The sequence below is a fragment of the Myotis lucifugus genome, unplaced genomic scaffold (assembly GCF_000147115.1).
Source record: "Myotis lucifugus unplaced genomic scaffold, Myoluc2.0 scaffold_908, whole genome shotgun sequence".
NCBI classification, from domain to species: Eukaryota; Metazoa; Chordata; class Mammalia; order Chiroptera; family Vespertilionidae; genus Myotis; species Myotis lucifugus.
This window is the reverse complement of record NW_005871956.1, coordinates 61811-73822: the sequence shown is the minus strand read 5'-3', so window position 1 is coordinate 73822 and position 12012 is coordinate 61811. Positions and strand designations below refer to the sequence as shown.

Genomic DNA, 12012 nt, shown 5'->3' with positions numbered 1-12012 from the left:
TCAAACAAGTCTTCCTTCATAACCACAACCCAACCATCAAAATTAGGAAACTCATCCAGTTACATCATCACTGTCGGATCAGACCCCATTCAAGTGTTGCCAGTTGCCCCAGTCATGTCCCTTTGGCAAAGGGTCCAGTTCGGGATCATGCGTGCATCTAGATTTTCATGGCACTTTTAAAGATTACGAGCCAGTTAGTCTGTAAAATGTCCCTTAGTTTGGGTTCATCTGATGTTCCCTTATGATTAGATTCCAGCTACACATTTTGGCAAAAATATCACGGCACGGATGCTTCTCATCACGTTCTGTGGTCTGGCGCGTGATTTCCACATGCCCTTTACTGCTAATGTTCACTTTCATCATTTGAGTGAGATTATGTCTGCCAGACTTCTTTGAATACAATTCCTCTTTTCCCTGTGTGACTAATATGTATTTTATAGAGAGGTATTTTGAAAATATGTAAATATCCCATTCCTCATTAAACTTGATTAATTTTAGGTCTGTGGACTAATGGATTCTAGTTTATTTTAAGTGCTGCAATCTATTATTATTTCTTTTTACCCTCAAATTGTTCCAGATTTGACCAGTGGGTACTTCCTTAAGCTGTGTCCTGTTTTCTGTTTCATGTCCCCATCATTCTTTGAGCACTTCCTTGTTTCAGGGAATTGCATCTACATTTATTTCTTTATCTGTCCATACGTTGAAAATGAGTTTATCCCCAAAACCACAGACTTCGTTCTAGTTTTCTCCCCATATTTCCAATTCTCTTCTCTGACATTGAGAAGCCTGGCTTCCCAGATTCTCAGTATATTTACTGGTTGCAGCCAGTCTGTGGATATAGTCATTCTCTCACTGCTGTCCCTGGGGAAGCCCTTCTTATCATGCTCTGTCTCCTCCAGCCAGGCCCCCAGCTCCTCCACACACACACTCTCTCTTTCCTGCCCTTCCTCAGTCCCAGTACATGACTTTGGATGGAATTGTTCAGGAAAGGGAAACCATTTTCTCATTCATATTTAATTGTTTACATTTTAAAGTATATATTATGGTATTTTCCAAGATTATTTGGTTTAGTTTAATAGGTTTTAGCCATACTTCTCCTACCACAGGGCTTTTGCCAATGCCATTTCCATTTCCATAGCCTGCAGCTTTCGTTTCATCTCTGTTATTCTTTTTTCTTTTTATAGCTTTTTTCAAAATATATTTTATTGATTTTAGAGAGGAAGGGAGAGGAAGAGAGAGATAGAAACATCAATGATGATAGAGAATCATTGATTGGCTGCCTCCTGCATGCCCCCCACTGGGGATCGCAACCCAGGCATGTGCCCTTGGCCGGAATCGAACCTGGGACCCTTCAGTCCCCAGGCCAACGCTCTATCCACTGAGCCAAACCAGCTAGTGCCCGTTATTCTTTTTCTTGCTGTTACTTATTAGTATTTCATCCATCAGCAGCAGCAAACATTCTTCTACTGAGAAACATTTATTAATTTTTGTTTGTTTTTATTTACTATTAAAAAAAACTTTTATTGAATATCTCTAGACACATATTTTTCTTTGCTTTTATTTCTGTAGTGTAAATACACCCAGTTAAAGAAAGAACCAAAATGGTATTAGGGCTTTAGCTTTGCTCTGTCTTCCTTCAAGGCAGGGAGTATGTTATTCATCGCTGTGTCCCAGTGCCCAGAGGAGCACTCAGTAAGTGCTTAATAAACGTTTATTGGATTTGAGTGGCCTCAGCTTCCTTTAATGAACAGTAAACCTTAGATAATGACATTTCTCTAAATGGTGAAGAGCTATACTGCCTTGTGATTTAAAGCCAAGCATAGTTTATCCCTAAGCAGTTTTGCCTTTTTTTTCAACAGAAAGTGGTCTTCTGCTCCCTTAAAGAAGCACTGGAAGTGGACTGGAGCAGCGACAAAGCAAAGGCCGCTCTGAAGCGCACAACTTCGGATTACTTTCTCCTTCAAGGTGAGGGCTCGCGGCTTCCGGTGAGCCAGGAGTGCTCTGGGCTTTGATTTCTGCATATGTGGCTGCAGAGTCCAGATGGTTTCTCGATGTTCGCCCTGAGTTAGGTTCCTCATTAGTGGATTCTCAGTGGCCACACACCTGAGCGAATGGAGACGAGGACCATCATGGAGCTCTGGTTTCTTAATGATTTTTGCTTTTTAAAAATCTTTATTTGTTGAAATGACCTACCCTCTAAAGTTGATCCTGAGATAACAGTGTCATAAATCAAACATTTTCTCAGCACTGCTTCTCCCTCTACAGAGTTCTTCCTTGGCCCCCAAACCAGTTTTCCTCTCCTGAAAGGTCTCCCTCTCTCCCTCCCTCCCTCCTTACTGGGGCGGGGGGTAGGGGGGCGGCAGGGACTGTTAGCTAAGTATTGTTTGGCTCCTTCTGCTTGGCACTTTTAAGTAATTTTTTTAATGTTGTTTTAAAAATAATCACTAACATTGAGTGCTTAGCACAAGCTGTGGAGCTAGATACTATTACTAACCCTTTTTTACAGACAAAGAAACTGAGGCACAGAGAGAGAAAGGTCACTCATTCTCAGTTACACTGCAAGCACATGTAAAAATACCAGTTTGCTAATTAGTGTAAAAATAACTCATATTTACTGCAGAAAATGCCAGAAAAGTAGAGAGAAAAAATCAGCTTGACCTTCTGGGGATGTGCTCCCCAACTTCCTTCCTTTTCCACGCCCCAGTTCGTGTAGCACAGATACGGTATTGGAGGCCCTCAGTCACCTGTCCCAGGCGCCATGTGTTCACCCAGGCCTGCAAGGGTCAGTATCTCTGCAGAACCATCACCCTTTCGCAGGGAGACTCTGAGGTGGAGATGTAGCTTTCCTTTGTAAAATCTACCAAGCATTTTTGGTTGCATTTAGACAGTATTTGGTCTTCTTTCCCCAGAGAAGAGAGGGGAGCTGCATCCCTCCTTCCTTCCCTTGGTCTGTGCAGACTCCAGGAACTCCCTCTCCAAGTCAGCACAGACGAAATGCGTGCTAGCTCTCCAAAGGGAAATACATAAAGCTGTATAAAGCCTCCTTAATAAACTAGTGAGATCAGACAGGGCTAAAGTTTATCTTTACATTATTTATGAGTAAAGCTCTTCCCATAGTAATTAATGGTGTTGACCCAATTGGGGACAAGGAAAGTTGGGGGATCAACTATTTTGAAGCATTTAATATCCATTTGTATAGAAATAATAAAATGGGTTAAGTAGGAATGAGTCTTTGCATGTGAGTGTAGGACTCAGAAAATAGCCCCTTTAAGGACTGGGGCAGTTCAGCAAGGAAGTGCTAACTGGAGTCACAGCAGCACCCTCCTGCCTGGAGTTCAGAGTGAGCATCGGGTCAGCCCTTTGGGAGAAGCTAACTGCTCAGTGCCCGGCGCATAGAAAGCCCTCAGTAAATAGTAGTTGTCCTTTTGCAAAGGTTTTGGGTATAGCTGCTTCTTATAAATTAGTCATGTTGGTCAACTGGTATCTGAGTTTACCATGATGTGGTGATTCCTAGCCAGGGGCAGTTTTGCCTGCCAGACTGCTTGGTGGACTAAGTAAGGTTCTGGAAGTAAAGCGACATGCTCTTATGTTCTCATTCCCTGGTTCCTGCCAGCAGCTTAGAGACCTCAGCTTGTAAGCATTAAGCTGACTCTGTGAGCACATCAACTCATTCTTTGTTAACGGTGGCAGTATGGTTTATTACGCTGGGCCTTAGTGCAGGCGCTGGGGCTTGCCCATGGTGCTCTTCATGTACAAAGCCTGAACGTTCTGCCAGTTCTTTTTGAGCAACGACACCAGGAAATTGACAGCTAAGTGGATGTTGTACACAAGCTCATCATCTGTCATCTTCACATGGCCAGCAGCCCCTGCCAGACGTAGCACCTTCTTCATCTGGAACTTGATTGTGGTTTTCACTTCATCGACTTTGGCCACCATGTTCTCATTGTGGGTCAACAAGGAAGGGAACTTGCCGGGCTTATTCAGGCCTGGGCCCAGGATTCGTGAGATCTGCTTGATCGGAGGCTCCGAAGCCAAAAAGGCCTCGTACTTCTTGGCCAGCTTCTTGACCAGTTACTTATTCTTGTTGAGTTTCTTCAGCGCCTCGATGTCCATGTGCGGGATGTCCACGGCCTTGGCCTCATCACAGTGCTGCTGGTCCCCCAGCGCACACACGGAGAAGTTGGGGCGGGGCGTGGGCTTAAGCCTGACGGTGCCCGAGAAGCGTTTGTCCTTCTGAGGCTCATAGTTCTTCAGGCTGATCTGCAGCTCCACTGGCTCCAGAAACTTCCGGCTTTTGCCCTGGTTCCCGTGCAGGACCTCCTGCACTGTCTCATAAAGGGTGTCGCAAAAGACTTTGCTGCTCATGGTTCCTCGCGCTGCAAAAACCGGAAAAGAGCTCTTTTTAATTTTTTTTTCCATAATCAAAACTTTATTGAAAAATTGATACCAAAATAGGAGATCACTGTTGTATACTTACAAAATTAAATGTAATTATATCATCCTGGTAGATTAACTAGAATTACTAAACTGATAAGGCTTTTTGTGATCTAACCCAAATTCAGGAAGCTGTGTGGATCATTAGTGTTGCTTTCTTCTAAATGAACATCCTTCCGTGAGTCTAGCCTTTCCTCCTGTCGGCTGGCACAACACTGTTGAGCAGCCTACGCAAAGAACCACCGTCTGAGGTGGCTGAAAACCGTGGTGATCTTGTAGCAACCTGCACGTTTTACATCCATAAAATAAGAATTTGGACTTTGAACTAGCCGTTTCTTTTTATGTTTTTTCTTTTCCTCTTCCAAGGATGGGTGTAGTAAATCTCGCCAAAGGCATGTTGATCCTCTCGCAGGCACAGCCCGTCCCCTCTTTTTAATTTTTACTGATTTCAGAGCGGGAAGGAGAGGGAGAGAGATAGAAACATTACTGATGAGAGAATCATTGATCGGCTGCCTCCTGCACATCCCACACTGGGGATCAAGCCCGCAACCCAGGCATGTGTCCTGACCAGGAATCGAACCATGACCTTCTGATTCATACTCAAACACTGAGCCACGCTGGCCGGGCACCTTATTCTCATGTTCAGAGAAATACTTATTTCAGTTTTCTACTCAGCCATTCATAGAACTGAGATTCTCCTGTAATTTGACCTTGTTAGACTTATCCAGGAGAACATAGCAGCTTCCACAGGTGAACTTGCCTTCTGCCAAATACACTTGCCATCATCTGTCCTTGTGACCTTGGGCATAGATAAGTCAGTTTGCCTCTTTAGGATTTTATTTCCTCGCCTATAGAAATGGGAGGACTATGTTAGCCAGCCTCTCTCTGAAATCTCTTCTCATTCTAAATAGTCAGTGAAAGTGTATCTTGTTTTTCTGTATTTTTTATTTTTATGCTTTTAACAACTTTATTGAGGTATGATTTGTAACAGAAAGTTTGCCCATTTTAAGTGTACAGACAGGTCTTGTGACCAGTCTCATCCTGAAAGTCACGTAAATCGTTTTTAGTTTTTCCCAGTCCTTGGACTTTGTTTCCCAGACCCTTCTAGGAATGTGACTGATCCACCTGCCTCAGGAATTCCTAGTGAGGACAAGGTGTTTGGCTGTGATGCACACCTGAGAATACCTTACAGGGAACCTGACTTGGTTTCACCATTGGAGCACATAGTAGGTGCTTGATAAGTATTTTTGGCATGAGTGACTGGTATTGCTCATCTGGTCATTTACTCCACTCTAGAGGGAGAGCAGCCAGCCCACTGGTGACCCCGCAGGATCCTCTCACCTGTCTGCTTCCCCGGGCACCCAGCAGGCTTTGGATTCCAGTGCCGTCCTGGCCCCAGCCCGCCCCTCACATGTAGATGGTTCTTACTGCCCCGTACACGATTCAGCGTCTGGGGAAGCAGCTGCCCCGCCGTCCATGTGCGTGTGTTTGCCTTGTTTGGGTGCTGAGTGTTTTTCCAGTTTACTTAATAAGATAGTGGCCAGACTGAACGCTTCCTGCTGCATTTTTCCACTATCTTGAGCGTTGGCCTCGCCATCTGTGAGCAAAAGGTCTCATCTTTTTATTATTCTCCCATGGCATGTTGCAAAACATTAAGCATGAGCTGGTTTCCTGTGGCAAAAAGTTGACTTTGATTTGTTCTTTTTGAGGTTAGTGTGAGTTTATCATAACAGGAGTGCTAAAAATATCAGGTCTGGTATGGAAACAGCCTTCAGTTACCAGCATGAACAATAACAGGCAGGTTTAGTCCAGAGCAGGAAGAAATGGACTTCATCTCAAAGTGAGAATTACTTAGCACAGAGTCCTTCTTCGTCTCTGTTCTGAAGATTCATGGAAAAGAACCTAGGCCATCTTTGAGCCACAGAGTTAAAGCTGCAAATAACCTTAGACCAAACATTGTTTGAGCACCTTGTGTGCCAGATCCCGTGCCTGGGAATCATCAGAGGAGGAAGAGGAATTCTTGTTGCCAGTGGAAAAGACAAACACAGATAATTCTGCTTCTCTCGAGGAGAGCTGTAACAGGGCAATGGAAAAAGCTGTCGTGTTGTGCTGGTCTGTTTTTCAGTGTGCGGATTATTTCATAATCAAAAGCAAACTATGGGAGCTCGGGGAACTGAGGGTGTGGCCATGTTTGGGAAGTTGGAAAGTCTTCATAGAGGAGGAGACTTCTGAGCTGGATGTTAAAGGCTCGGTATTTGCTAGGCGGTGAAGAGAGGTGAGACCGTTGCCGGCAGAGGAGCCGACGTGTAGGCAAGGCAGGCAGCACTGCAAGCACCATGTCCCCAGGAGACTGGAGCTGGGTGGGAACTGGCCAGAGGAGATATCGGGGCCCTGCTTTTAGGCTTTTTATATTACAGCCAGTGCTTCTCTGGGAACATTTGTAAAATACAGATTCCCTGGTTCTCGCTCAGATGGACCGAATCAGAATAACTAGGAGTGGCTGGCATTGCCTCATTTCTGTAAAGCCCCAGGCTTCTGAAGGGTCAGCCGGTGAGCGGGAGACCATTGCCACCGGAGAACGGGAACTCACGTCTGGTGTCAAAGCCTTGATTTACTATTTTAAAAAATTTTGTGGACTCAGACACTAGGGTGGTGGGGGCTTGCCCTCGGGGATGGGAGTGGCCCGGGGGGGTGTTAACTTGGGGGAAAACGGAGACATATGTAATACCTTAAACAATTAAAAAAAAGGTTTTTAATTAATTTGATAGAAATATCGATTTATGGTTCTACTTACTTATGCATTCATTGGTTAATTCTTCTATATGCCCTGACTGGGGATCAAATCCACAACATTGGTGTATTGGGATGATGCTCTAACTGAGCTTCCCGGCCAGGGCTGATCAGTCCTGTGTGTCAAATGGGGGCATTACTACAGGAAAAAAAGGAACTAACCCATGTACTAAAGAGAAAAACACTATAAACAAATATTGAATTCTGGTTAGTAGGTTTGTTTTTCACAGTGATATGGGTTAGTAATTCTGAAACTATGTATTCTAGAATTGAGCAAATAAATAGGTAAGTACAGGGTGGGGGCAAAAGTAGGTTTACAGTTGTGAGTATGGGAAATACAGTTTATTCTTGTTTTAGTGATTAATTATTATTTTCCATATGAGCAACTGTAAGCCTACTTTGCCCCACCCTGTGTATTGTGGATAATGTTTGCTTGTTTATTGCCAGAAAAAGGAGTTTCTCTAAATACGGAAGGTGGGGAAGGCTAGAAGGAACCCCGTGGGATTGGATTGGAATTAGAGTCATCAGGTGAAGCCATGGTTTTTTATTTGTGGCTATAGAAATAGTTGTGTGTGTGTATGTTTTCACATTTATACATATATATTTTCTAGCACTTGTTGAGAGGGCTTAGAAGCAAAGACACTCCAATAACAATGAACCCACTTCATACCCAGATTATAATTGTTAGTATCCAAGAAAACAGGGATCCTTGGAGAAATGGTTGATTCTGGGGCTGGGGTAAGAAAATTATAGGTGAGCTTGGAATATCTGCTATGCCAGAAAATAGGGAAGTGCTCAAAGAATGATGGGTCATGTCAACAGGACCCAGGAGCCAGCTTTTTGGGCCAATTAAAGGATCAAATAAACAATGGTAGTAATAGATTATAACCCATAGAATAAAATAAGAACCCACGAGTCTACACTGACAAGTAAATAAATGGGGGAAAGGAGAAAGTTTTTTTGTTTTACAGTAGAATAATAAATTAAGCAGGAATGGTACAGATAAAATATCTGTATTTTCACCATAGTGCTAAAAATTATTTGTCAAGAGTCATTGGTGGATGCTAAAACTAATGGGAAAGTGTGCCGTAAACAGGATAGTTGTTTCCTCCCACGGTGCTTTATTTATTTATTATTTTTAATCCTCACCAAGGATATTGTTTCCATTGATTTTCAGACATAGTGGAAGGGAGGGAGGTGGATGGAAAAGAGAGAAACATCGGCGTGAGAGAGAGACATCAATTGGTTGCCTCCTGCATGAGCCCTGACCAGGACCTGGGCCGGGGAGGAGCCTGCAACCAAGGTACGTGCCCTTGACCGGAATCAAACCCAGGACACTTTGGTCCACAGGCAGATGCTCTATCCACTGAGCCAAACCAGCTAAGGCTAAAAATACATATTTTAAAATTTATTTTTATATTTCTTTTTTAAATATACTTTTTATTGATTTCAGAGAGGAAGGGAGAGGGAGAGATAAGAAACATCAATGATGAGAGAGAATCATTGATCGGCTGCGTCCTGCATGCCCCACACTGGGGATCGAGCCCACAACCCAGGCATGTGCCCTTGACTGGAATCAAACCTGGGACCCTTCAGTCTGCAGGCCGACACTCTATCCACTGAGCCAAACCAGCTAGGGCATATATTTTTTTTATTGATTTCAGAGAGTAAGAGGGAGGGAGAGAGAAAAACATCAATGAGAGAATCATCGATAACTGCCTCCTGCACACCCACTACTAGGGATCAAACTCGCAACCTGGGCATGTGCCCTGACAGGGAATCGAACTGTGACCTCCTGGTTCATAGGTTGATGCTCAACCACTGAGCAACACCAGCCAGGCCCAAGATGCTTTTTATTTTTTTTATTTTTTTATTTTTAATATATTTTATTGATTTTTTACAGAGAGGAAGGGAGAGAGATAGAGAGCTAGAAACATCGATGAGAGAGAAACATCGATCAGCCGCCTCCTGCACATCTCCCACTGGGGATGTGCTCGCAACCCAGGTACATGCTCTTGACCGGAATCGAACCTGGGACCTTTCAGTCTGCAGGCCGACGCTCTATCCACTGAGCCAAACCGGTTTCGGCCCAAGATGCTTTTTAATACTGAGAGACACTTTAGAGCAGCGGTCACCAACTGGTGGTCCATGAGGTCTGAAAGGTTGGCGACCACTGGTTTAAGGAAACCTTTGGAGCAGCGGTCGCCAACCGGTGGTCTGCAGACCACTGGTGGTCCGTGAGGTCCAAAAGGTTGGCGACCGCTGCTTTAGAGAACACTGGCAAGATTGTTCCTCAACCAAGAGATCAAAGTTAGCGTTCCAAGAATAGGACAAATAGATCTCATGCCTGCTGATAGTATGCACTGAGAAAGACACACACAGGGTTTCCTGTCCAAGTGTGTAAGGACACAGCACCACGCAGGAATTCTTGTCCAGGGTTGGTAGTCGGAATTTATGAAGAGACATCAGACAAACTCGAATTGAAGAATATTCTGTAAACAAAAATATGGCCTGTACTCTTCAAAGTATCCTAAAGGACTGAGGAACCCCATTTCAGATAAAAGGCGAATGATGAAATGGCGTGTAGAATCCCGGAGTGGATCTGAGAGCTGGGAAGATCTTTCTTTATGCTCTCAAGGGCATTAATGGGACAAATGGAACAATTGGTCAAATTTGATAAAGGTCTGTAGATTAGATAAGAATACTCATATCAGTGTTGATTTTGTAATTTTAATAATGGTTATGTAAGAGAATGTTCTTGTATGTAGGGGTGAATTTCAAATTCAGGAAAAATGTGTATGTATATATAAAAATATAAAGAAAAAATATAAAGAAATAATGACAAATGTGGTAGCATATTTACATTTGGGGAATCTAAATGCAGTTATTCGGGAATTCTGTATAATTATTCAACATAAAATTTAAAATAACCAAAAAAAAAGCCGGTTCTCAGCACCTGGGACAACCTTGATATTTGATGACTGGTTGAATAATGCCTGCAAAGGGCTTCCCGATCTGTACTGGGTCCATGGGAAGGGGACTCATTTAGCAGTGTATCCTCATCATCTCTACAGAGGGTGGGAGGTCTAACCTGGTGTTCTTTGTGTACAGTTCTGGAAAGGAGCCATATAGGTTCCCCAGATTTGCCAGGGTGCCGAGAGAGCTCTGCTGTGGGATAAATCCCACGGCCCATGAGTGGGAACACAAAGCCTTGATGAACCAGGCAAGAGGTGTAGTGAGTACAACCCCACTGCTAAGCAAGGCGGGATGGCCTCCACCTTGGGCCCTTGCTCTGCAAAAAATATTTCCTCTGGCTTACAGTACTGTTAGGCCCACTGTAGGGGGTGTATTTGCATATAAATTTTCCAACTGCAAACAGGCCTTCAATTTTTGTCTAGAGCTAGGTAAGACCTTACTAGGAATACAAGCAGTGGCATGGAGGCAGGTTCTAGAGGGGCAGAGGACCTCCCGTGGTGGCCTTTGGTGAGACACTTTCTCCTGCTGACCCTGAGGTTGGCTGTGGATTGGATTAAGGGTAAGGATTAAGGATAAACCAGGAAATGTTCTAATGGGCTGCCTGTGTGCATCTGGAGCTGGGATGAATCTGTTGTACCAGTGCTCCAAATTGAGCTGTTACTTAGTTTTCTTCCAACCATTGCCCATCTTCTCTTCTGCAGACCATTAATCAAGTTCATTTAGAGTCCCAGGCAAGCTCCCTCTGTAGCACTCGATGAAGTTCAACCTAGACCCCTCCGTCCTTCCTCTTCACGTGCCCGGAGTTCTTCCAGAGGATTGATTGCTTCCCAGCTGCCCTCTGCCTCCCTTTTTCCATTGTCAGTTACCAGACTAGTCTACTGAAAAACTAACACCCTTCCATGATCTTATTTTGCCTTCAGAATACAATTTAGACTTCCTGGATTAACATCCCAGACCTAGGGCCAGCTGACCTTTTTTTCTCATTCCATCCCTTCTGCCCTCCTTGAACCCTATACTCATGTCAAACTACTTGTTATCCTCCAAACATCTGTCACCTCATGCTGTCAGTCTCATTTCTATACACGTTTATATTCCTTCCCCCTGGAATACCTGCTTTGGCCCTTCCCTCTTATCTTTACTGCTCAGCTCTGGTGTTACCTCCAAAACCTGACTCACTTATCTGAGTTGGGTTTTCTTCCTCTGTAATCCCATCCCACCCTCTGGACAACAGGATTGACTTGAGGGCAGGGACCATAGATGCTCATCTCTTGACTGTCCAGTACAGGCCTGACGCAGAACAGGGCTTGGTAGATGTAGATTGATTGATTGCTGTGATCACCTGTCCTGTTTGGAGAACCTTGCCAAGTTTTTTTTAATCAATTTTTTCCATGGCTTTTCAGGGAGAGTGGGAGGGAGAGAAGGAGTGGGTGAGAGAGACACATTGACTGGTTGTCTTCTGCATATGCCCCAACTGGGGAAAGGGCGTGAACCCACGACCCAGGTACGTGTTTGGTGCCTGGGTAGACACTAACTATCAAGCAGCTCTGGCCAGGATGAATCTTACCAATTCTTAACTTAAGGCTTTATTAATTTACTAGAGGCCCGGTGCACGAAATTTATGCACGAGGGGAGGGTGGGGAGGAAGGTCCCCTCGGCCCAGCCTGCACCCTCTCCAATCCGGGACCCCTTGGGGGATGTCCGACTGCCCTCTCAAAATCCTGGACCGCTGGCTCCTAATCGCTCAGCTGCCTGCCTGCCTGATCGCCCCTCACTGCCTCTGTGTGCCAGCCTGATCGCCCCTAAGTGACCCCC

The 12012-nt window shown here is 44.5% G+C and overlaps 1 protein-coding gene and 2 pseudogenes across 1 annotated transcript in view; 1 reads left to right on the top strand and 2 right to left on the bottom strand.

The window, feature by feature from the left end:
* Nucleotides 1-12012, top strand: part of SAE1 (SUMO1 activating enzyme subunit 1) — a 52580-nt gene that overhangs the window by 18122 nt on the left and 22446 nt on the right. The window contains exon 5 of the mRNA XM_023747561.1: nt 1860-1965. Within this exon, the coding sequence (XP_023603329.1) occupies nt 1860-1965 (106 nt within the window). The remainder of the gene's footprint in view (nt 1-1859; nt 1966-12012) is intronic.
* Nucleotides 3373-4365, bottom strand: LOC102429569 (annotated as a pseudogene).
* LOC111824092 overlaps nt 4413-12012 on the bottom strand; it is a 9118-nt pseudogene continuing 1518 nt past the window's right edge.